Genomic DNA, 24,211 nt, shown 5'->3' on the forward strand with positions numbered 1-24,211 from the left:
GCATGCGCGCTCTTGCTCGCTCGCTCTAGATTCCGGGAGATTTTAACTAATTTGCATGCATCAGGGAGCCACTATCAATATGCGGGAGACTCCCGGAACTTCCGCGAGACTTGGGATGTCTGCAAACTGTGGCTTTTTTGAAGCGCAAACGTTGTCAACATAACTCACTGGAAATCCAAATAACTTCCACACCTGCGACTTCAATGAAAGAGGAGGGGGTTCAAGTTCTGTCGATGGGTCTCCTGCATCTGCAGTTGCCATGCTATCTTTTGAATAGCTAAGTTAGAGGAGGTTGACCATAGACTCGCAGCACTTCAACACGCGTGTTTTTTTCCGCTTGGCACGCCGACCAGACGTGAAATGGGGGCGTGGCAGCATCGACGATTCCATTTAATTAGGAAGTTCGAGATTGTGAATTAATTTCGGTCGATTTTGATTTAAAATCGAAATCGTGACACCAGCCCGAACCCCGCCCACAACATTTTTTGGTCGGGAAGTTCGGTCTGGACTCGATCCATTGAGAGAAATTATGATCGATTCAGAATAAGTCAGGCCAATCAAATTGCCAGGGCGGGCTTTATACGATGATGGACAGATGATCTGCAGTTACGTAATCATTAGGGTGGCACGGTACGGTGGCACGGTACATGAAAAAACATCCGAACCGTTCGCTCGTCTCGGTTCGGAGCGTGTGTGCGTCTCACGGTTCGACGCATGCGCAATGCAGCCTCGTGCCCGTATGACCTCAGACATGCGTTTCCTTTTCGTGCGAAATAAGACGTGTGTGGACATACAAATGAGGCTTGTTCGACTTGAACCGGTGCTGCACAGAGCGATCGGCGAATGACATCAAAGTACCGCGAGCGCGACGGCTCCGTATGCTTTTCAATCACTCTCGCGGTACTTTGATGTCATTACCGATCGCTCTGTGCAGCGCCGATTCAAGTCGAACACGCCAGTAAAAGTGGAGTGTGGAGTGCTGCAGGTCACGTCATGCGGAGAAGTGGCAAGTGGGAGAGATAAGGAAGGCTAACCGGAGTTGGAGGATGCTGCACTTTAATTTCAAGTGAAAAAAGTGTATCCTCACTCTCAGGGAATTGAAGCATTGTGAACTTATGTTTCACTTTATGATTATGGCCTTTGATATTGCTATAGCCTAATTATAGGGAATTATGTTCCATGTATTTTGACTTATTTAAAAGACAGAGTTTTAAGAGTTCCTCTCTTTTTCTTTTAAAAGATGCAATTTTTGTAAGAGCTACACTTTAGTTGGCAGTTCTATAAATGCAAGTTAATTTTCAATCTTTGTGTGCTAAAAGTGCACATAAGTTCCTGTAGAGATAGTGATACACGTTCTACTTTTTCTGCCAAATAAACGAAAAGCATGTCATCAATGTCTTCTCTCTTGCTGTATCAAAATCTCACCTAGCTTTCCTCGGAGATGGTCCCAATAATGTGCTTAAAGTCAATTCAAATTCAGTTTGTGCATGATTGCATGATATAACATTTTTGTTAATACTGTATCCTAAATTGTGGATAATTAAGCTATATATCATATGCTGAAGTACATTTCTGGAGTGTTAAAGATTAAAAGAAAAAATAACAAGAACCGTACAGAACCGAAAACCGTAACCCTAAAACCGTGATACAAACCGAACCGTGGGTTTTGTGAACCGTGCCACCCCTAGTAATCATCACGTTATCAAAGAGCGCTTGGGTTGAACTGGTTTCCCTCAAAGATGACTGCCGCTGGAGAATTGAGATGTATAGATTCCGCTATTGCGTCTGTTGTAAAAGTAATCGACAGCGCATTAACTTTAAAAGACGAACAGAGAACTGCAATCAAGGCATTTGACGATCGGAAAGATGTGTTTGCCGTCCTTCCTACGGGATTCGGCAAAAGTTTATTTTATCAGCTGGCTCCAATGGTCGCTAAGAAGGTGGGACGCAATGAAAACCCTGTGGTCGTTGTGGTTTCTCCTTTGGTCGCACACTCGCACTCATGGAGGACCAAGTAAAAGAAACAACACATTATTTTACTACTACTTCCAGCGTGCGTGTAGTTGAGTTCTGTTGACAATTTGCGTAGCTCATAAAAAAAAACACTTACTGCGTTGCTCTGATTGGTTGTAGGTCTATCCAATTGAGTGCAGAGTTTTTTTTTTTTTCTGGTTCGGTTAAGACACGCCTCATAATCAAAGCCCTATGGAGCAGTATCAGACTCACATTCTGACTATGACGAAGTCAGGCTAGAGAAATGGAACACGCTGGAATACGTAAACATTGTCTGAAAAATAAACAAAACAGCGAATACATCACAATTACCGAGTCCATCTCATCTGGCATGTTATCAGAATTAATGTTTTTGTCTACATTATGAAATGCCTGCTGACAGAGCGCTGTTTTTATCTGCATTTACACACAGACGTCTCCCGCGGAGATAATTAATTTCCACAGAGCTGTAATTATTTAGACGTTTATTAGCTAAATAAATGTTATATAGTAGACGTTAATAAAATTTAAGGAGTTTTAAACGAGTGGATTTTAAGTTGCATATGGTGGCCATGCTAAAGCATCTGATCATCAAACCAGTGAGTGAATGGCACTATGAACACGACTTCACGAGACTAATGATGAGCATAGACGACAGAGAGAATTAAATTCAGCGCTTTTATTTCAAACATGCACTCATTCATGGCTGTTTTATTTAATTCATGTTAAGTTATGACTTTGGGACAGGACTTGACGGATTACAAGACTTTGTGAGTTCGTCTCTCTTTTTAGCGGCAAGTTTAAAATGCATACAATCATTTATGTAACATTTCTTATTTGTGCATCAGTGGCTAAGTTTATTAATTAAGGGATGCTAGTTATTTTACCCTTGAACACCGTTGTTGACTCATTTCTGCCCAGACGCAGTGCTTTAATTGCTGTCTTGCACGCAAAACTGACACCCGATTATGTGAAAATGCTTGGGAAAACTATATATTGGTCAATCTCACTTTATTTTTTGGACTTTTGATAAAAAGGTCACCATTGTTCCAAATGCCAAAACTTTTGATTGCTTTGAGATATCAACACAATATTTGGCCCAGATGCAGTTGAGTCCAAACTTGATTTTATGAGCTTCCATATACTTTCTAATAGTCATCATTAAAGTTTAACACTTTTTTTGGTACTGAAGTATGACGTAGGAAAAGTCACAATCTCATGAAAAACAAAAACTTCAAATTGCGAATAATTACACAGAAAGTTAAGAGCGCTCCTTTTATAATCAATGAAGCTGTCGATCAGTTCAGTATGATACTACAGAAGAACAATGGTACACTTAGAGTAGAATTTTAATTTCCCTTTAAAACTTAGGTTGTTTATTGTGTAAGTCAATTTGATCTGGATCTCAACTCAAGCTCAGTGCTTTACTGTCAATTTAATTTCCAAGAAATAAACATGTAATATTATTAGTAACTGCACTTCGTAAAGCAAAACAACAGTACATTTGTAATTAAATTGCCTCTGATTAACAATCCCCCTCAGCGCTACCAAATCAGGTTCTGGTGCCACCATCTGTAGAACTTAAGCCCCTTTCACACAGCGCTTTGAACCCGGCAAATTGCCAGAGTGCCTTCTGTGTGAACGCAAACACGACCCGGGACTGATGCCGGGATCGATGCCGGGTTGGGGACCTAGTAACATTGCCGTGTTCAGACCCGGAACGCGCGCTGTGTGAACAAAAGCCGTAACCAATGCCGTGTCGTAATGATGACGCTGAAGTGAAGTGAAAGCAGGCTAGTGAAACAGTACGTAATGCGCTAGTTTATGATCGAATCAGAGAATAAAAATGCACAAGCGTGGTTTCTCCAGAGAGAAATCCCAGCTCATAAGCAAACTATACACGTTGCTGAGACATTACATGTCACATCGATTTCACGTGTCTTTCCGGAACATACACGGGTTGTGGGTGAACGCGCTCTCTGATTCCGGCAAATCACTGGCAGTGTGAATGAAGCAAAATCAAACGAACCCGGGTCAAATCCCGGGTCGCTTTATCCGTGTATTTTCCGGAATCTCTGTGTGAAAGGGGCTTTAGTGGCACCGGTGCCACTGCTCTCAAATGTTAGTCTGGAGCCCTGACACTGTATGTGCATTGAAAGTGCACACACTGTAAAATGAAGTGCAACTGTTGTAATTGTAATCCACGTTTTAAATTCATCCCAAGTATTTTAGTCCTAAAGGCTGATCACACCACACTAAATAACTGTCAATATAAAAACCTACACAATGCATTCAGTAATGTTTAATTTTCCACACTCATACAATGTTACACATTGTCCAAAGTGAATGCTTGAAGGGTCTCTCTCTGCCAATGCGTTGTCCTGTAAAGTGGGACATGAGGGAGCCATTTTGCCATGCTGCATGACTCGTCACTTTCCAACTTGCTCTTTACTTTCACCCAACCTGATGTTGCAATCATGCGGTAATGATGGCTGCCACGTCTCCATTTACCCTCATACACAGAGCTTTGATTGTGTTTTAATAAGTGGGCTGAATTTAAATTATAGACGCATTATAATGCTGATTCTCATGCCAAAAAGACCACCTCAGTCTTAAATGATGCCATAATGCCAGAAAGAGGTTTTTGCAAAGTGTTTGCAATTAGCAGAAAGTTAAAATCAATGCTTACCAATCCTTAAGTGTCACCTAACATTATGCACTTCTTTTTATTTTTTTATTTTTTTTACAGTACATCTTTGGGGAGTTCAGTCCAGACGAGTTCAATCAGTTCTTTGTGACTCCCCGCTGTTACGTTGAGGTAAAATAATTACATGTGAATACATCTACAATACAAGAAATGTTAGGCAGTCTTAAAGCTTTATTGCATTTGCCTTTTTCTATCCTAGTTGAAATGTTTAGCCTAATTTGTACAATTTGAATGTTTGAAATTTGCAATGGAAATTACATTTTGCAAATCATGTGTAATTTTAGTCATGCGTTTGTTCTCACAATTTGCAACATCTGAAATGGAATTTATTAACACTGCTTTTAATCTTTCAGTGTAGTCTTTCTTAAGCCTTTTAAATATTTAATGTTACTACTAGTGTAAGAAATGGAAGTGGTAATTTTACATTTAATTTTCCTTTTGCTACAAAATGTTGCACATAGGCAAGATGGCAGTGAATTTCTGTATTTGAAGTTACATTTCCCATATTCCTATTACATATTATGCCATCATACTCTGTATCCATCTTTTCCCCTCTTCTTCTGTACAAAAAATGCACGAGTCATTGTTATTTATTGCACATCCTTGGCTGTCCATTTTAATTGCAGATTAAACTCTGGCCTTCTATTCCAAATTTTACCTATTTAGATAACATGCATTTAAATTTATAGGATAGGTTTTGCAATAAATGTTTGTTTGTATATGTACTTTTATTGACTTCATGTGATTGGGTGATCTCATGCTAATTTCTTATCAGCTTCCCCCCTTCAATGATAAAGTCTCCTGCATCAGCCATTCCTCAGGTAAGACCAAAGCCTCACCTGAATGTTGCTACAAATACTGATACAGAAATAAATATGAGATACAGATATGAGATCCTTAACACAATTATGCACATAAGCACACAGAATGGTTTTCATGTATTATCCATTGACCATAGCTTACATCTTCAAACATGAAATACAGAATTCATAATATTCATCTGTCCTATTCACATCCTAATCATTAATTGATAGAACGGCCCTCATTCATCAATGAGTTGAATATAAACATCCTTAGGCTACGTGCCCATCTCTGTAGTCTTAATAATCTTTCCCGAGACAGTATCATATTGCCCTCTCAGGTAGTTGTGACCTTCACCCTCATCTGTATTAATTATTTAGGAGGTTACTGCACTCCTGCTGTGCCTTACATAACGGAATCATTGAGACGGCAGGTTTGCGGTGAGTTTTCGGTCCACTACACAGCGCCTTACTCTTCTGTTTTTGTTGCAGAACTCAACACTCAGGTCTTAAACACTGACAGCTTTCTAAACCTTCCCCTTTATCTACCTTAAACCCTTACTTATTCTTGCCTGTCCATTTAATCTTTGGAGCTTTGCATGCCTAGGTGCCAGGCGTCTCTCTGGCGCGTATATGCATCTACCTGCAGTGCTTGGAGTTGATGGGAGGCTTTTGACACTTTTTTTTATATTTTTTATATTTCTTTTCTGGAAATTCTGTCTCAAAGCCCATCACATCTCAAGAGTGGACTAATAATGTGACTTCATGGACCATCTTTCAGGACCTCTAACAGAACTCCACCTGAAAATGTGGCAGTCTTGACAGTCTACAACCTGCTTATGAGTTCGTCCTCCATGCTGTCCTAAAATAAAATCTAAAATGAATACTAACACAGGATGTGGTCTTATCTATTCATGTATCCATTGCTTGGGAACTTGTGTTCCCATGATGACTTCTGGTTTCATTGATTTTTGCTAATTTTGAGACTCAAAGTCTTAGAGTAATTGCATTCACTAACGCTGCTTTCATTCACTTCAAACTATCCTTCACTGCTTACTCTGCACAGTTCAGTACCACTGCCACTTTTAAATCAGATTCTTTGTATTTGATTAATAACTACGATGCATTGTAAAAAAAAAGATCATCGTTCATGTTTTTAGCCTTCAGTATTGCTTATTGAATGATCAGAATAAGATTTCTAACTGTAAACTAATTTGAAGTATCTTTTTATTTAAAACCGAGAAGTTAATGCCAGTTTGGTTTAGCCTGTTTATGTGCATCAATCTAACTGATGTTTTGATCTGCAGGAGAGGACTACCAGCATATCGAGTTTGGCGTGGATGAGGTAATAAATGCAGAGCCTGTGGCAGTGAGAGACTCACTGTACAAAGTCTCCAGCACTCTTAATCCTCAGGCCCCTGAGTTCATCTTAGGCTGCCAATCATCTCCGAAGGCCTTTCCCACAGCCACGCCGGTCGCTGACATCCCAGATGGTGCCGACTTCAATTCCCTATGCTGCGACGACTCAGAGACCTCAGTCCATCAGAGCTGTTCAGACATGGATGGGGTTTCGGGTGGCTTGGGACAACGGAAGAAAAAGAAAAAACGTCCGCCAGGATACTACAACTACCTGGAGGGTTCCAACAGCACCGGCTTGGGCACAGATGGAGTCGGGGCATCAGGCCTTGTTAACGGACATACTTTAAATGCTTCACTCCTGGGTTCAGAGGACATGATGGGGGACATGCTAGCTGAGGCTGAGCTTATCCCCCCAAATTCTGTAACATCCACACCCCAAACCGCCCCTCTTTCCCATCAGAGGACTTGTGAAAGCCCTGACAATTCAACATTGGACTTGACGAGTGGAGCTGCCTCTTTGTCAGACAGAAACGGGGCAGCTTCTTTGTCTACTTCCTCTTCTTCGTCCTCTCAGAGCAGTGGGGTTGCACAGGTTGGCAGGACTGCAGAGCAACATGCAGATCCCCCAGCTTTAGAGAGCCCAGTACTCCTGGGTAATGGAGGACACAGCTCCTCTCCACCATCTCCTCTTCCCCCTGCTGCTGCTCTGGCCACCCCCACAACCACAATTCCTGCTACTACTGATCAGAGGGAGGCCGAGGGCTCGGGGGAGGCTAACGGGCTGCCAGAGACTGCCTCGGCTTCTGGAGCCGCAGACGAACTCCAAGACTCGTCTGAAATGGGCGAGGTGCAGTCCTCTTCCTCTGTTACCCCTCTTTCCTTAGACTCTGAAGTTCAGCCGGTAGTCTCGCCTGTTCCCCCTGCAGCACCTGTTGCCAACCCTCCAAAATCCTGGGCCAGCCTCTTCCACAACTCCAAGCCTCTGCCTGGAGGTCCTCAGGCTTATGTTGAGGTGAAGAGCGTGCCTGCTGTTGTCGAGATCACTCCAGCTGTCTCTGAGTTGCCTGAAAAGGCCAATGAGGTGCATGAGGGCCCTGTCCCTGTGTCTGAAGACCCTATGGCCCCAAAATTGGCAGGTAAAATGACATGACAATGTTAATGGTTTCGAGTCCAAACTGTAAAGAATGTTGTTTTCCACAAACATGCCGTTCAACTGTCTGTTTTTAAGCAAATGCTGGCTTGTCTAAAGTGATGGTTCACCCAAAAACGAAAACTGTCGTTTACTCACCTTCATGTTGTGCCAGATCTATAAGACTTTCGTTCATCTTCAAAACACAAATGAAGATATTTAATGAAATCGGAGAGATTTGTCACTCCATTGAAGGAATCCAATGTAATCCATATGAATCAAGTGATATAATCCAAGGTTTCTGAAGAGGCTTTTATTCACATTGATCAATGCACATAAAATATGGTAAACAAAATCTCAACCATACTACTTTGATGCGCTAGAACAAATCCCTTTACCCCTTCCCCTTAATATACCCCTTCAAGTATTTTTATATCATTGGTTCACATGATCAAGGCCTCACTCTGTAGATATTTCCCATTTTAGCCAGCTAAAATGTCAGTTAACTAACATATTAGCTTATTTATTGTTTAAATGATCAGTTTTAATCTGTTAAAATAATAATTTATCTTAATTCAATTTCTGAAAATTCACCGTCTTTGAAGTAGGACTGTGAATTGATACATATGTCCCGATTCAATTCCGATTAGCAAGATCTCGTTTCGATTCAGTGAATTTTTCACTGGTCCCACCACAGAGTTTTGTTTTTGTTGTTTTTAAACCCATGTATCCTTGTATTGTAATAAGGTGAAATTTCAAAATTCACATATATAATTTCGAAACCGCAACTAAAACTATTAATATAAATTTTGAACGCTATTAAAGACAAGTAAACAGTCATTATTAAAAAAAAAGTACAAATAATCAAACTACATTTTTGTGAATTTGTCCGTTCAAGTGCAAAGGAGGCATTAAAGAACTTGTTATTTGTACGTTGTCTGAGACGCAGCTTTCTGTGCATGCACACAAAACTTCTCACGCAGCGCATGCGAGTTCTTTCACGTCGTCTTGCGCTTGAATGTTTAAATTGGCAAGGCTATAAAACACGTGAAAATTATATACCATTCAGTACTGTCCCGACAGTTCCTTCAACTGTCTGGAATGTCTTTCACACTGAACCTGCCATGTTAAGCACTGAATGAAAGGCCATAGTCCCTGTTGTAACATCGCGCAAGGTAAAAAAGAGGATGACATCTTGTGGAGAAGACTAGTAATAAGGTTAGCATCAATCATATATTATGTCCTATGTTTGAGGAAATAAATATGAAAAAAGATCGATTCGTGACATTTAAGAATCGATATCGAATCGACCACATTTAAAAAATAAATAAATAAAAATTCATCGGAAATTTTTTTTTTCCTACCCCTACTTTAAAGAGTCTTCAAGCAGCTCTTTTGCCTACAATGACTGTTCATTGGGACCATGTCTGTCAAGCTTAAAAAAGCACCATGAAAGCGGTGTGCTATATTTCAGATCTTCTGAAGCCATAAAATAGCTGTGTATGATAAATAGACTGAAAATGTTGCCATTTGTTCGATTGCTTTCAAATTGAATTTGGTGTCTCTTGAGGTGGACAGACATGGTCCCTACGTCTGTTGCTATATGGAAGAGAGCTGCATAAATGTTAAGATTTTCCTTTTGGATTACTTTGAAGAAAATAACAGCATTTGGGTTTGGAACATTGAGTGTGAATAATGGAAGTATCAAGTATGTTTAGCTAATGGTGAACTATTCCTTTTAATTCTGTGTGGTTCATGTTTCTGTCCACAAGATGGCGTCAGCAGCCTGTTTTGCTGATCTGCAGGCGGCACCCATAAGCTCCTTTGTGGGCCCTAATCACTTCAAGGCCTTTTTGCTCAATTCTTTTAAAACCACATTTCCTCATCTTGTTGCTCAAATGAATCATGACAGGTCTTGAGGAAAGGCCCACCAAGGTGCTGTGTTTACCTATCATATTGTTAACAATGTTCAGAATGTTTCTCTATCCGAAGAACAAAAGCAGGGGGGTTTCTTGTCCAGAGCCTCAGTGTTGATTTGCTACAATGGCTACTGTTCATTCAACACACCTCTATACAATGATTTCCTGACCTTGGAACCAATCACTGGGACTCTACGCTGCATTAAATCTTTCTCTGGGTTCCCCCGGCTGTTCCTCAAATATGAGAAATCTTGCGCAAGACCTTTAAAAAAGAAAAAGAAAGAAATGGTGATAATTTCTAAATCTGACTTATAAAACAGATGTGTGGTGTATTGTGTAGACTTGCCAAATTATTATGGGACACATTCTATTGATCTCAGAATTGGCTTGTGGCACTCAAACATTCTAGATTTTTCTCCTGGATAAATGCATGTTCTGTTGCATAATAGGAAGAGCATCTGCTTGATTGATGGCATTTATATCACTATTTCAGATGTGTTTTTCTTCAAAGCGGTTAATGATAGGATTTATGATCTTGTGAATCTGTTTTTTATTATACATACTTGTGCTAAAAAAGCTGCAACAAGTGTCTTTCCATCAGCATTCCTTTTGTCACGCTGTAATCTCCCCTGATGTAAGACACTTGGACAGGAGAGATGAATCTGTTATTTTCCTGACCATTGGCTGCCCTCGTATGTTTTAGTTTTTAGAATAAATCTACAGAGTGCCATTATGCATTTTGATGAATTTCTATACTAACTGATTTTAAGTTAGTGCTGATTGTGATGTGGCCTGGTTTAAATCTATCCAGCCACAGACATGTAAGAATACAAGCTTAAATTAGTGGCATTATTTAGATTTACATGACCATTGCTGTCTCTTTCTCTTTTCTCTCTCTCTTTTTTTTTTTTTGCTACTGTAACTTTAGTCCCCATGAAATCAAAATTGACTATGCACATTACTGGTCTTATGTACAATTCATCATCATTACAAATCAAATTACTTTCATTTTCTTCTGATGTCACTTAGGCCAATGTTATTTAATAGAGTAGGGATGCACCCAAATTTCGGCCCAAAATGTTCCTTTCAGTGCATCCCTACTTCTGAGACATTGTTTTAACAACCTGTTCTGCTGTGGAACACCCACTTTCTTTAATACTCCAGTCAATTTGCGTTGGATGAATGTATTTTTTTTTATATTTTTTTTTTTTATATAAATGTCCAGTTTTACTCATCACATTACAAAAGTACAATGGGTTCCAAAGGATTTTTTTATGCCCCCACTGTCCAAAGAAAAATAAATGGATTGCTTTTTTTGAGTTCAGCTATGCATGCTACTTTAATTCTATTAAAATATAGTACTTATTTCAAATTTCCACGTTACCATGGGAGCTGTAGCATTATTTCAGCCTCCCTTCCTAGGCGTGGTACAAAAAATCTCATCATTTTTCCACAATCAGCTTCATGTGCATCAGTCACATCAGCAAGGTTGGAGTAATGAACATCACATCATTTTCCATTTCTTCTATTGATTGTTTGATGTTTGTCTAGATTTGTGTCTATAGACTCTGTATCTAGTTAGATGTTTTTTTGAATGGAAAGATCTCATGTAAATGTGTCCCAAAAAACAATCAGGTAAACTAGTCATGAGCCGCGTTTCCACCACAGGAACTTACCCCAGGGACTTTGGGCTGGTACTCGGTGTGTTTGGACCTCAGGGACCAATGTCTAAATTAACCCCTCCCCCCTGAACTTTTTCAGAGTTCAAGAGCTTTTGAGGGTGGGACTTGGGAGCTGAACATGCTGATTGATTGAGTTCATGCAGCATTTTGTTGGTTGACTCCTCAGCATTTTATTTCAACTACCATTGTTAAGTCTGTTGCTGTGCGTGCAGTAAAGTTGTTAGATATTCGAATCAACAATGGAGTTAAAAACAATACGGCCGATGACACGGTACAGGCTTTATTGAGCTTAAATGCAGAGGATGAAATCCAGCGGGAGCTGGAAAGTCGCACGCAATCCTACGTCACTAGACTAATTTGCCAAATCTTCACAATACTTTAGACCGCGATGGAAATGCAGACAGCAACAGGTCTGGGGTATAAAGTTCCTGGTACAAATTGTTACGGGTAATTTCGGTGGAAACGCAGCTATACAGGGCTTTCGTGAAGACTGCCTAGATGTTCAGGCAACTCGCCTGTTATTGATCCTAAAAATATGTGGTTTTGCACATCCCTAGTGTTTCATTCACAAACATGATTTATTTTTCTTTCCATCCATCAGAATTAATTGAGAATGTGAAGTTGATACACAAACCAGTGTCTTTGCAACCAAGAGGACTGATAAACAAGGGAAACTGGTGCTATATCAATGCTGTATCCTTTTTCTTTGCCTCAGATCATCCAGTCTTATTGAGCTGTTTAAACAATAATAAATCGTCAAGTCTTTCTTGTCCTATTTGTTTATTGTCACTTGACTCTCAGCTTTAGACCCTGCAGGCCCTGATTGCGTGTCCCCCCATGTATCATCTGATGAAGTCTATTCCCCTTTTCAGTGAGACTCAAAGACCCTGCACATCCACACCCATGATGGATAACTTGTAAGTTTCAGGCTTTTTTTTTCTGTCCTAAATATTACTATTATCATTTTTATTACACAGTGTGTTTATATGAACACGATGTGGAATGTCAAAGCATATCATCCATGTAAGACTTTATTGGCATTAGAGGCACTAATGTGATCAATCTTAATATAATACTACTCTAAGCATGGACCACATGCGGCCCTTGAGCCATGTTTTTGCGGCCCACTGATGTCATCATGGCAACTGCATCTAAAATAACCATAAACAATTTTTCTTTTGAATAAGTTGGGTGGGTGGTGTGATTATACTGTATTGTCAATAGAAATGTCAACTGGTCAAGATGCCAAACAGAAAAACTATAGTCTACTCTGGATGAGCCAAGAGTGAAATAGTTGTGTGATAAATCAGAATAAAGCATTACAGGTTTTTAATTGTTTGTTTTGAAGTCAAGTGTTATATAATGGGAAGCATCTGTCTGTACACTGATGCCAGATTTATTGTTCATAATAAATGAATATATATTTTAGATTGTCAAAGTTTCAAATTAAGATGAAAATATAAATCAAATCAGATGCAGTAACTGGGTGGCTGCTTTCATTTGAAATGTGCAGACCTGACCCTAAATAAAAATTCTGGTTGACTTCAATTAATCAAGTTTGTGTAAAACACAACAGATGCATATAGTTTTTGCTAAATTCAATCATTTTAATATGATATTTTTGCACAAAATTAACTATTTACAGTCAGTGTTAGGCTGTTTCATTCCATTTACTGCATGCAGGGAAATTCGTTAATTTTTTTTTTAAATGTATAGTTTTTACCCTAGTCTTTTGTCTTGTAGTGTTCGGCTTGTGAATGAGTTCAGCAATATGCCTGTCCCTTCCAAGGCTAAACAGCAAGGTAATGTCTGTCCAGTGTTAATGAAGGACAACATCTTTACATTCCTTTTTTCACTTGTGTATTTATATATTATGTTATCCTCTGCTTCTCTTGTAGCTGCTGGAGAGAAGATAATGAAAGACCTTAGAGTGGGTGTTGCTTTTGAACCCACCTACATCTATAAACTCCTCACCCTCATCAAATCAAGCCTTTCTGAGAAGGTAAGCAGCATCAAGACTGGACGGTTTACAATGAAACTCATTGTTTAATTGGACTTGGTAAGGCCCCAGCACTGTTTTTGGAGGGCCCCCAGTGGTACACAGGGAAAATGACTACAAATTACAAATCTACATTAGGTAATGATTGGTTGTAATTGCCACCAACAATTCATTAGTCACTTAGTTTCACAATTACTGGCACCTGAACAATGAAGTCAAAATGATAGACACCCGTACTTGGCACACCTGAGGACAGGATCTTCCTGTTCCATCCCTGTTTGTATTTGTCTGCACATTCACTAACACTCAGGAATGAGTGAGTCAGGAACCTCTAATGAACAGATTAAAGCAGAAAGATAAGCCCTCAGTTATGGCATTCTTCAGCCATTAATGAGCTGAATCAGTGGATACAGAGTCTTTCGGATGTGGAAGAACGACAGCGTGTCTGAACAAAGCTGGCTTAGCTGCCAGTATACAGAGGATGGGCATATCCCTTGTTGCCTAACTCTTAAAAATTAGGGTTCCAAAAAGGTGTTTTTGCGTCATTGCAATTTGATTTCCACTATAAAGAATGTACAATAGAAAGGTTCCATGGATACCTTTATTTTGAAAAGTGTATGTTTTCAACAGTTGATAAAATATAAGAGAATTTATTCTTATTCCAGGTTTATTAAGAAATGAGCATTGTCGTAATTGTAATTTTGTTATCTTATTAGGCATTATGGTGCCTTGAATGCCAGTATATCTAGAAGTATTACCTTAATTTAAAAGCTTAGTCATTGTCTGACCTGTAACCGCGTTTGGTTTGAAATCCAGTAAGTGTAGTGTGAGGTGTGGTGGATGAGTAAAGTCTGTCATGTATTAAAGATCTGTCTTTCTCTCAGGGTCGCCAAGAGGATGCAGAGGAGTACCTTGGTTTCATTTTAAACGGACTGCATGAGGAAATGCTGGCACTGAAGAAGCTCATTTCTCCACAAGAAGAAAGTATGTTCCTTTCTAATTTCTGCAGTGTTGGCTGGAGAAATTGTCTCTCAGCTGGTGTCCTGCCCACTCTAGATTTGTCAGGTTTCTGATTGCTTCATATTAACTAGATGTCCGTTTCTGTCGTTGAGTAGAAGCCCCCACGCCAAATGGGCCTGAGTCTCAGCCTGGTGTGGAGGAAGACCCTGCTGAGAAGGAAGAAGGTAGTGATGATGAGTGGGAACAGGTCGGTCCCAGAAACAAAACCTCCATCACCCGGCAGGCAGATTTCATCCGCACACCTATCACCGACATATTCGGTGGCCACATCAGGTAGGCTTTGAATGCATGTTTCCATGCCAGCTACTTCTAGATATACTGTAGAGCAGTGATTCTCAGGCTGGTCCTCTGTGTTATCCCCAGTGTTAAAGCTCCAATGTGGTATTCATAACTTCAAACGTGGAACCTGACATGAAAAGTCTTGAGAACCACTGCTGTAGAGTCATTGTCCTCATTAAGGCCCTGATATACTCATGACAAAGTTCTTTTTTGTTCTTCGCTTAGGGGTAAAAAGAAGTTCATCGAACATCCAGGCGCTGCCCATGATGCTGGGTGCGTCATTTATATGAATATGTGCTACGTGCTTTCATCTCAAAATAAACCCACAACAAAAGTGACAGCAGTGGGAAAACCGTAGTTAAAAAAGCATCTGATCATAGCAACGTGGATATGTTTGCACAAGCTCTGCAATTTGGCCAAGTCCAGTCTATTCACGTTTATGTAGCACTTTAATACAAAAGATTGCTTAAATGCAAGTAGCTTTAAAGTATTAAACATGAAAAATCAGTGTTATAATTTCTATTATAATGCAGATCTTCAGTGTGTTCATGTTTTTACTCGAGTCTGATCTCGACAAACTGAATATAGTAAATTTGACTGGTGAAGATTTCCCTGTCAAAGTGGATGGAGTCCCAGAGCACATCTACCTATGTAGTTTGAAGTTGTTTTCCAGCCAGAGCAAACTTTTTAGGAAAGTGTTCTTTGACAAGCTGTTTCAAACTCTCAAAATGAAAACTTCTCTCAAACTTTGATTTGGCCTGATTTTGTTCGATATGACGTCACACCAGTTCGATCTACGATTCCGCTTGAAGTATATCAGGGCCTTAATAGTTTCTGTGTGAGACACTGACCCTCTGTGACACATCAAACCACAGAGGTGAACCACAGAGGTGCAGCTCTTCTGCAAGAAAAATAAACTTGTGGAAAAGTAAAGCCATGGCACCAGGTTTGGCTTTTTCATTGGCTCACATTTATTGTGGTATGACACAAGTGCTTGGTAAGTTTGGTGTTATCTTCAGCCCATCCTGCTGTCCTGGTGCTCCTCCAAGCTGTGTGGCTACAGCCATTACAAACAATTCACTGCAGAATAACAAGCCTTGTGGCTCACCACCACAGCCCAGCTAATTTTGGTGGCTGCAGAAACGCAGACGCCTTAACGTGTGGGGGCGTCAAGGATTAGATGAAGCTTTTTTTCTTAGCATTTGTGTCTATGGTGTGGCTTTGTAGTCTTTGGTAGCCTGATGGAGAATTTAATTGCATATCTTAGCCCTTCTTTTGCTTTCTTGTGAGAAATACATTTCATGGTTGCATATTCTCTTCTCCAATTGCCCTAGGCAATGTGATTTAAAAAAATTCTTAAATTGATTTTGACCTTTTTATTTTGTTCTTGTAACAGAGTAAATGGTTTACTCATTACCTCTCAAATTGGTCACACTCCTCTCTTTTCTAAAACTCATTTTATTTTTTTGTTTTTTAGATCTGTGGTATACCAGCAGAGCTCAAAAGAGTCGGCCACCTTGCAGCCTTTCTTCACACTGCAGTTGGACATCCAATCAGAGAAGATCCGCACAGTCCAGGAGGCCCTGGAGATACTGGTGGCGCGGGAGTCCGTTCAGGGCTACACCACTAAGAGCAAGCAAGAGGTGAGAATCATTAACTGTAAACATCTTCCCACAGACATGTCAATGTTAGTTAATCAGTAAACTGCTGATCTGGCACCCTATACTGTGCTATGTCTCCCCCTCATAACTGAGATGGATTGTAATATCTGGTGTAAGCAAATCTGTAGCTGTCGTCTGGTTTTATCTTTCTGTTTGTCTGTCCCTCGATTTTATTTTGCAGTTTCTCATGTGACACTAGAATAATGTAATAAACATTCATTTTAAAATCATGAGATGTAACAACCCAAATGTACATTATTGATGTAATAGCCTCCAAGCTATTACGTTTCTTAACCACTTGCTTAACCAACACAAAATAGATGTTATTTTAAAGCTTAGAAGCTTGACTTTACAGTGAATGACCGAACTAGAAATGCTCTTTTCATGGAGTAAAAATAACTGCTTTACTTGAAATTGTGATCTGTAAAAGCATCGTACAAAAGGCCTCAACTAGCAGAATACAAGCATATTTGTTTATTAGAGACCAAATTATATAGTATTTGTAATGAAAATGCACACAATGCTTTTGCGCCACGTTTTTGTTTGTAACTTCGCGAAATGGATCACATTGTCTTGTTGTTTTTGCGCATGTTCAAAACCACTTGCTCTAAATAATAGGCCTGTAGCGGCGCGTCGATGACGTCGACGCTTCATTTATTTATGTATTTATTTTTTTGCACCGTTCCCGGCGGTACAGCTCGCCACACACACGTGGGAGACCGGAACATTGCAGAATCGGGGACGAAACAGCAACCTCTTCACAGAATTCACAACAAAGCCATGCAAAAGTCCCAACAAAAGAAAAAGTCCTAAAAAAACCCAGCTCGCACTAAATCATCGAAGGTATGGGAATACTTCAAATTTAGTCCCAAACGTAAAGGTGTCGTTATTTGCGCTCTTTGTCAAATGGAGTTGACATCCCAAGTCTCCCGCATAGTGATAGCGGCTCCCTGATGACCGCAAATTAGTTAAAATCTCCCGGAATCTAGAGCTCGCGAGCTCCAAACCGTGTAGCGCGCGCAGCGAGGGAGAGAGCGAGAGACCTTGCGCGTGTGTGTGCAAATGTGCGTGTGTGCCTTATGAAGCGCATATAAACCCCACCCCCGTCAACAAAACCGAAAAATCAGTCCGGATGTTTTTTATGAGCACTGAAAACATTAAAATGAGCACCACATCCAAGTGTGATAGGGCTCATTTGAGTAGCCTACCAAACATTTTACAGTGTAGATACTCTGTAAGAACCAGATCAAAATTGTTGTGCATTGAATGTGCACTCCTGCAATTTCCATGTTACAAAAAAGAATCGTTCAATTAGTCGTTAGATTAGTCGACTAATCGATAAAATAATCGACAGACTAATCGTTTAATTAATAATCGTTTACCCCAGCCCTACTAAATAAAGATGTGTAGATCGCGGAGTGACATGACATGCTGCTTGGCTAAAGCTATAGGACTTCCGGAATCTGATCGTGTCGCGATCATGACAGTGTTTTCCAACGTTGTTTGAAAGTTCAACCAATGGAAACTGGATCACTGGTGTAGTGGGTAGAGACCAATCGACATTGTTTTACAGCTGGAGCATGCTTGGATTTTTTTGATCACTCAGATTGGCAGTTCTTGATTAAGCATGCGCAATAGAATAGGAGCGCACAGCTGAAACCACGCTGGAAGATCATGGCTCATCAACCAGGATCTTATTACTTTTGTAAATGCCACAATAAAAGTACATATAATAAACAATACCAAAGGAATAGTAAGGAAATTTACCAATTAACAGGTTTTTACCGTAGCTTTTTTTTTTTACAGTATTTCTTGTTTAAAATTACAAAAAAAAATTTAGTGTACAAATTGCTTATGGTCCACCCTTCTTATTTTGAAGGGATAGGAGAAAGTATTTAAACATCTAAGATGACATGCTTTAAATTTGATTCTGACTTTCTTGTGTTGATGTTTAATTCTGATTTCTTGCCCTCTTTGTCCTTTTCTGCTTTTAGATTGAGATCAGCCGGAGAGTGACTCTTGAAGAGCTTCCTCCAGTGCTGGTGCTTCACCTCAAAAGATTTGTCTTTGAGAAGACCGGTGGATGTCAAAAACTGGTCAAGAATATTGATTACCCTGTTGATCTGGAGATCAGTAAAGGTGCTCATTTCATTTTTCTTTTTATCCACTGAAACACTCCGCTGATATCACATTGTTTTTAGGAGGTTTCACCAACTAGTCAGTTAGTTGGTGATTTGCATGATTTCAGTTGCACTTGTTCTGTACCAGGTGACACCAGGAGGAAAATTCCTGTTTTCTGCCAACTGCATCCCACTGGAACTGCCTGTCATTTTATCGGTTTAGTAACTTGTATTCAACTAAATATATTAATATAAATATATATTCGAATTATGCTAAAGTAAATTGTTTACAAAGCATGTTATAGGCTAACTGTGCCATGCCCATCTGAAATGGTCTTTGTTCATTCAGAGCAGCTCGTATTTCTTTGGAGTCTCTATCCTCCACACGCTTTCATAATTTTGTGCACATGTACTATACAGGTCTAGTCTATTGTCTTCCTTATTTTCACATCACAAACCTCTATTTTAATGGATTGTTCCAAGTTGGCAAGTTATTACTGTGAAAAGAGTGTTTTTTCTGCATGTGCTCTCAATTCTGCTCCTGACAAAGAGACCAGGTTCCCGCACTAAAAATGAACCTGAGCAAAATAAACGAGCGCTAACGAGGGAGTAGCATAAAGACTTCTCTATTGTGAATGGTTTCCTGCTTATGAAAGTAGGTGACATGTCAGTCACTAAATGCCAGTCTGCATCTGGACGCTATTCAGATCAGTATTCTACATTAACTTTCTTAATGATTTTCTTTTTTTTTATGCTTGTTCTCAGAACTGGCAAAATGGATCATCTTAATATTTGAAGTTGGCCATCTGTAAATATGCTGCTGTATGTTAAAATGGTTCATGATTTTCAGATCTCTTGTCACCGGGGGTGCGGGGCAAAACTTTTAAAGGCCAAAGAACCTACAGGCTCTTTGCAGGTATGTTTTGTTTTTTATTCCTTTGTCTATATACAAACTGGTATCTCTTACCATATTTCAATGCATTGTCATAATAAAAAAAACAAATTGGTTTGTAGTGCAAGTAGATTTACTGTTTAATGCACTTATTACTAGTTATTTACCTATAGGCATTAGTGACGGTTATTATATAACAAGATATATAGCAAGACCCCATTTCGCTTGGCTGTGTGCTCGGCTTTTTGTAACAGCGCGCGCGGCGCTGCGTCCGAGGATGACCGACTTCAAGCCGAATCTGCCCGAGCATGCACGTCTCACCGCACCGGCACGCATAACCGTCATCACCAATTCTGAAACCGGCACACCCCTAATAGGCACTAATGAATTGGAAATAACATTCACATAAAATAGCTTCCACATTGCAAAATAAGGTGGATACAGCGTGGTGTAACATTTCCTTGCCAGTGATTTGTCATTTGAACCATTTCCACAGTTAGGGTTATTTTGGCTTCCAACAAGCTGTCAAGACGTACACCTCTGTCCTTCTAGCACCTTCCTATTGCTGACTAGTTAGGCCTTGTCTCTTTTGACTGCCCCCACACGTGACTCACTGACCTGTTTAAACACACATGGCCTTCCTTTGCGGGAGATGTTCACCTTTTTTCCCCGCCTCCAAGAGTGAATTGCTTTCAGGTGTTTATTTTCCTTTCTAAAGCCTGTCCAGTAACCCCTAGCATCAGTTGCCATACCAATACATTTCCATCAAGCCTCTATTTTGACTATTTTCCCCATGTTTGAACATCTGGTATGGGTGGAAAATAGACATTGGCTCTAAACTTCATTTAATTGCCACTGATATAGCACACAAGATATTTCACCTTTCCTTACAGTTTACCAAACTTTACTGGCAGCCAAGCCTTTACTGCAATAAAGTGCATGTGTCCTATCAAGACTGTATTCTACCGCTTTTACTGTACGATAAATGTTAAAGGGCCATTGATACCATGTAGTTCTTGCTGTAGTTTATACTCTCTATGTAGAGGTTTAAATCTAAATCTGTCTTAAGGTTGTTTCAATCTGATTTTATTATAAAAAGCCAATATATGCACACCAGTTGAAATGCTGGAGGTTATGACATTGTTTGACTACTGTAAATGGCTGAACTCCATGTTTTGGACTCATCCAGCACTGAATTTTCACATAGCTGCACAAAAATGTCTACCACGGTATAAAAGGGGCAGCAAAGTCTAATGGTTGAAATTTGAATGGAAATGAATGTTGTACATACTAAATCCTTTGTATCTTCCCGCAGTCGTCTATCACCATGGGAACAGTGCCACGGGTGGCCACTACACTACAGATGTCTTCCACATCGGTCTGAACGGCTGGCTGCGCATTGATGACCAGGCGGTGAAGATCATCAATCAGCATCAGGTGGTGAAGCAGACTGCAGAGCGCACTGCCTACCTGCTGTACTACCGGCGTCTGGACCTGCTGTAGAAACCATACTTGTACAACACAAACACACACACACATTCAAACATACGTTTACATGCAGACATGCACATACACACACACACACTCACACACCCACACACGTGTCTCGACAGGAACACTGCCCAACTTCACGATTGTCCTCCCTTCCTTAACCCTGCTATTCCAGAGAGCCAGCTTTTCCAACTTTTTCTTTCTTTCTTTTTTGGAAGAGGAAAAGACATGAGACGTATCTAAAGACTTTCCTGTAATAGTGTTTTGCCCCTTCGCACACGGCCTTGCTTGGGTCTGGAGAAGTTGAGGGGAGAAATGTTAGCACTGCAGAGCGCTCCAGTTCGGAGAAACAGACCTGAATCACTGCTTATGTTCACAGCCTCATCTTGTCTGGCCAGAGTGGATCCCCGTGGAAAGAACTCAAACCAGTTGAGGCTGATGGACTGCTGGAGAAAATCGTTCTTTTTCTTTTGTTTAATCTACTTTTTTAAAATGGCATAGAAGAAAAAAATGAAGTGTTTTGCCTTTTAGCAAGGAGAGTTGTCAGCCTAATTTGCAGCAGTTAAGTGGAGCCTGTTAAATTCTTGACTAGAGCATCAAAGTGGCCCTACACCAGCAAGCTACCAAAATTTGTGTAGATCTCAATGTAGGAGTTTGTCAACAAGCAAGACACTCAACTCCACCACCACCACCACAACAACCTCTTCTCTCCCCTATTTCTCTCAATCCTGATGCTTCAGATTACACTCGAGTCATTGGGGGAAAAAAGATAGCGGGAAGGTGCTGCTGTGTGCTGAAATGGTAAAAAGCAAAACAAGAAAAAAAGAAAAAAAAACTAAAATTGGCTTTGTTTGACCTTCAGTGTTTTGGGTGTAGGTTAGAATGACTATCTTACAATTTTAATGCGCTTTAGGATATAAATGATTACAAAAGCTTTGTGCACGTTAAAATATAAAACTGGTCGATTAAAATGCGGATGTGCGTCGTTTGCACATTTCTTGCAGATATTTAAGTTTTAAAAGTATTAAAAACGCAGAAATTTGAATATTGGCGGCGGTTACCTTGATCAGCTCCCTGGGGGAATTGCTCTTGTTCTTTAGGCTTTGTGTAGTTTCACACATTCATGCTGGCGAGATACAAATGATGTCCGAGACTCCATCATGAACATTGCCTCGCATTTATTTTTGTCCCCTCTCGGCATCCTTCATTAGTTCTGTTTGATCTTTTCCTGTATCATATGAATAAAGTGTATCCACTGTCCACTGACTGCCTTTTGATGTCAGTAGAGCAGCAAGTACTGAGCCACTCCTGCCAAGTTTGAGAGGGAGCTGTGTTGAGATACATCTGGTTTGCATCTCATTCTGTATGTTAGCCCGCTCGGAGCAGTCAGCCTGCGATGTGCATGTTGAGGCTCCGTGTGCAGTTCTGAGGATATCATCTCAGAATGGGTAGCAAGAAGTGTCTCTTACTGCAGTTAATTCGCGGTGTTGCTACGAGGTGAGATCAGCTCTGCCTGATGAAGCCTGAAGTGCAACAGTAGATGTGCACAAACAACAAATCATGTTTGCGTCTGTTTCATAGACCTTGCATCATCAATATTATACCTGATTGTATTTAGTTGAATTTTGAGTTGTTTTTTCTTCATTCCCCATTTGCATACAATTTTTTTTGTTCCATTTAAATTGACATTTTGAAAGGAAATTACCCAAGGTTAAAGCACAACAATGAATAAAGTTATACAAGTACTATGCTCGACCTTATTTCATTTGGACTTTTTTTTTGCTTTTTTTGCTTTTTTTTTTTTTTGATCAACTTTCTTTTCTGTCCTCCACAAAAATAAAAGTACCACTGACATGAACATTTATATGTATTTAATAACTACCAGTAAAAAGAATCTAATTGCCTAGTCCCAGACAGGATATGCAGACTTTTTGCATTTTTCTGCACTGATTTTGCAGGGAAAGCTGATGTAAATGGAGCTGAGAGTACTATAAACTTTGTTGGTAGCTGAAAGAATCAACAAATGAGTTAAATTGTAAAATAAAAGTGGTTTGAATGAGGAGTGTTTGAAATCTAAAGAAATCTCTGCACACATTCTTTGTGGGCCTGTTACTGAATATACCTCTAATAATGATAACAACAAAAAACTTTCTGGGAATGTTTCAGGCTTACCACTTGGTATATCCAAACTTTTTACACAAGCGATTAGGTGCATTGCAGCCCCCACAAATGCACTTTGTTGTTGGCGATTGTTGAAAGTGAACACGTCGCTTCCAGGAACAGATCCTTTGAGTTGAGCTCTTCACACAGTCCTGCCTCTGACCACAGGTTAGGCTGGTGTGAACTCATCTTTCCACTCTAGAAATGCAGTGTGTGAATTTCACATACATCTGAATGAGCTTATTTTATCCCTGCAGTCAGATTCTTCCTTCAAATCCATGTAATCCAAGTCTCTGGTCATTTCATTTACAGTCTTTTGGATTTAATTGTGTACATACGAGGTTGGCGTTTTTCGATTGCGGGATTACTGTTGCCAAGTCATGTTTTACCATGTGCCCCTTTGAACTTCTTGAATTTGGTTTATTTGAATCTGCAGCAGGACACAAGGAATGCATTCCCCACGAAAAACCAAAGGATACAGAACTCGTATAAACAGATACTGTTGCTTCATGATTGCTAGAAGATAAAAATGTACTATTTAAGTTTTTCCCCCAACTTTCCAAACTTGGATGTCGTCTTGTGCACCATTCAAGAACTTGACTTGATTTCAGCTGACTCATCATCAGGAGGAGCTTTTGGAAAAATCACCATTGTTCCTGAGACAGTGTCTACACCAGATGCGAGCGATATGACAAAAGCAAATAGAAACCAATTTAATCAGTGATTCTGTGTACTCGATGTGATGACGAATTCCTGACAGTTACCTGATGCCCCATTCCATTTCTGATATACTACGTGCTTGCGCTACTTTTGACACCAAGAACAAAATTATTTGCAATGGTCTCTTTGTTGCATCCTGTGTAGACCGCCTCAAGCTGTTGGAGCGCGGGTCGACAGGTGTGTGTCCGGTGTAGGCACGGTGTGAGTGTTGGTTAAAATATGTTGAAGTCTATTTAGTCATATTTGATGCACTCACTCATTGTGTCTTGTTTGTTTCTCTT

At 40.0% G+C, this 24,211-nt stretch overlaps 1 protein-coding gene and 1 long non-coding RNA gene across 5 annotated transcripts in view; one reads left to right on the forward strand and one right to left on the reverse strand.

Annotated features, from left to right (window-relative positions):
* The window catches only part of usp10 (ubiquitin specific peptidase 10), a 40,317-nt gene extending 17,512 nt beyond the window's left edge, over nucleotides 1–22,805 (forward strand). Inside the window, exons 2-16 of one of the 4 annotated variants that reach the window (XM_056240378.1) lie at nucleotides 4,742–4,810; nucleotides 5,475–5,520; nucleotides 5,881–5,940; nucleotides 6,807–7,994; nucleotides 12,190–12,281; nucleotides 12,396–12,505; nucleotides 13,332–13,390; nucleotides 13,487–13,590; nucleotides 14,472–14,571; nucleotides 14,703–14,880; nucleotides 15,112–15,159; nucleotides 16,364–16,529; nucleotides 18,542–18,686; nucleotides 19,518–19,583; nucleotides 20,875–22,805. In XM_056240378.1, coding sequence (XP_056096353.1) covers nucleotides 4,742–4,810; nucleotides 5,475–5,520; nucleotides 5,881–5,940; nucleotides 6,807–7,994; nucleotides 12,190–12,281; nucleotides 12,396–12,505; nucleotides 13,332–13,390; nucleotides 13,487–13,590; nucleotides 14,472–14,571; nucleotides 14,703–14,880; nucleotides 15,112–15,159; nucleotides 16,364–16,529; nucleotides 18,542–18,686; nucleotides 19,518–19,583; nucleotides 20,875–21,062 — 2,619 coding nt within the window. In that variant the 3' untranslated portion in view covers nucleotides 21,063–22,805. The remainder of the gene's footprint in view (nucleotides 1–4,741; nucleotides 4,811–5,474; nucleotides 5,521–5,880; nucleotides 5,941–6,806; nucleotides 7,995–12,189; nucleotides 12,282–12,395; nucleotides 12,506–13,331; nucleotides 13,391–13,486; nucleotides 13,591–14,471; nucleotides 14,572–14,702; nucleotides 14,881–15,111; nucleotides 15,160–16,363; nucleotides 16,530–18,541; nucleotides 18,687–19,517; nucleotides 19,584–20,874) is intronic. The other 3 variants (XM_056240380.1, XM_056240379.1, XM_056240381.1) reach the window with 3 other exon arrangements.
* Nucleotides 22,681–23,481, reverse strand: LOC130075637 (uncharacterized). The gene is made up of 2 exons (XR_008805556.1): nucleotides 22,864–23,481; nucleotides 22,681–22,832 (listed from the first exon to the last, which is right to left on the reverse strand). It is a non-coding gene; the product is annotated as an uncharacterized LOC130075637 (long non-coding RNA).
* Nucleotides 23,482–24,211: the final 730 nt, after the last annotated feature.

This window comes from Rhinichthys klamathensis, unplaced genomic scaffold (genome assembly GCF_029890125.1).
Source record: "Rhinichthys klamathensis goyatoka isolate OS25496 unplaced genomic scaffold, OSU_Roscu_1.1 h1tg000593l_1, whole genome shotgun sequence".
In the NCBI taxonomy this organism is placed as follows: domain Eukaryota; kingdom Metazoa; phylum Chordata; class Actinopteri; order Cypriniformes; family Leuciscidae; genus Rhinichthys; species Rhinichthys klamathensis.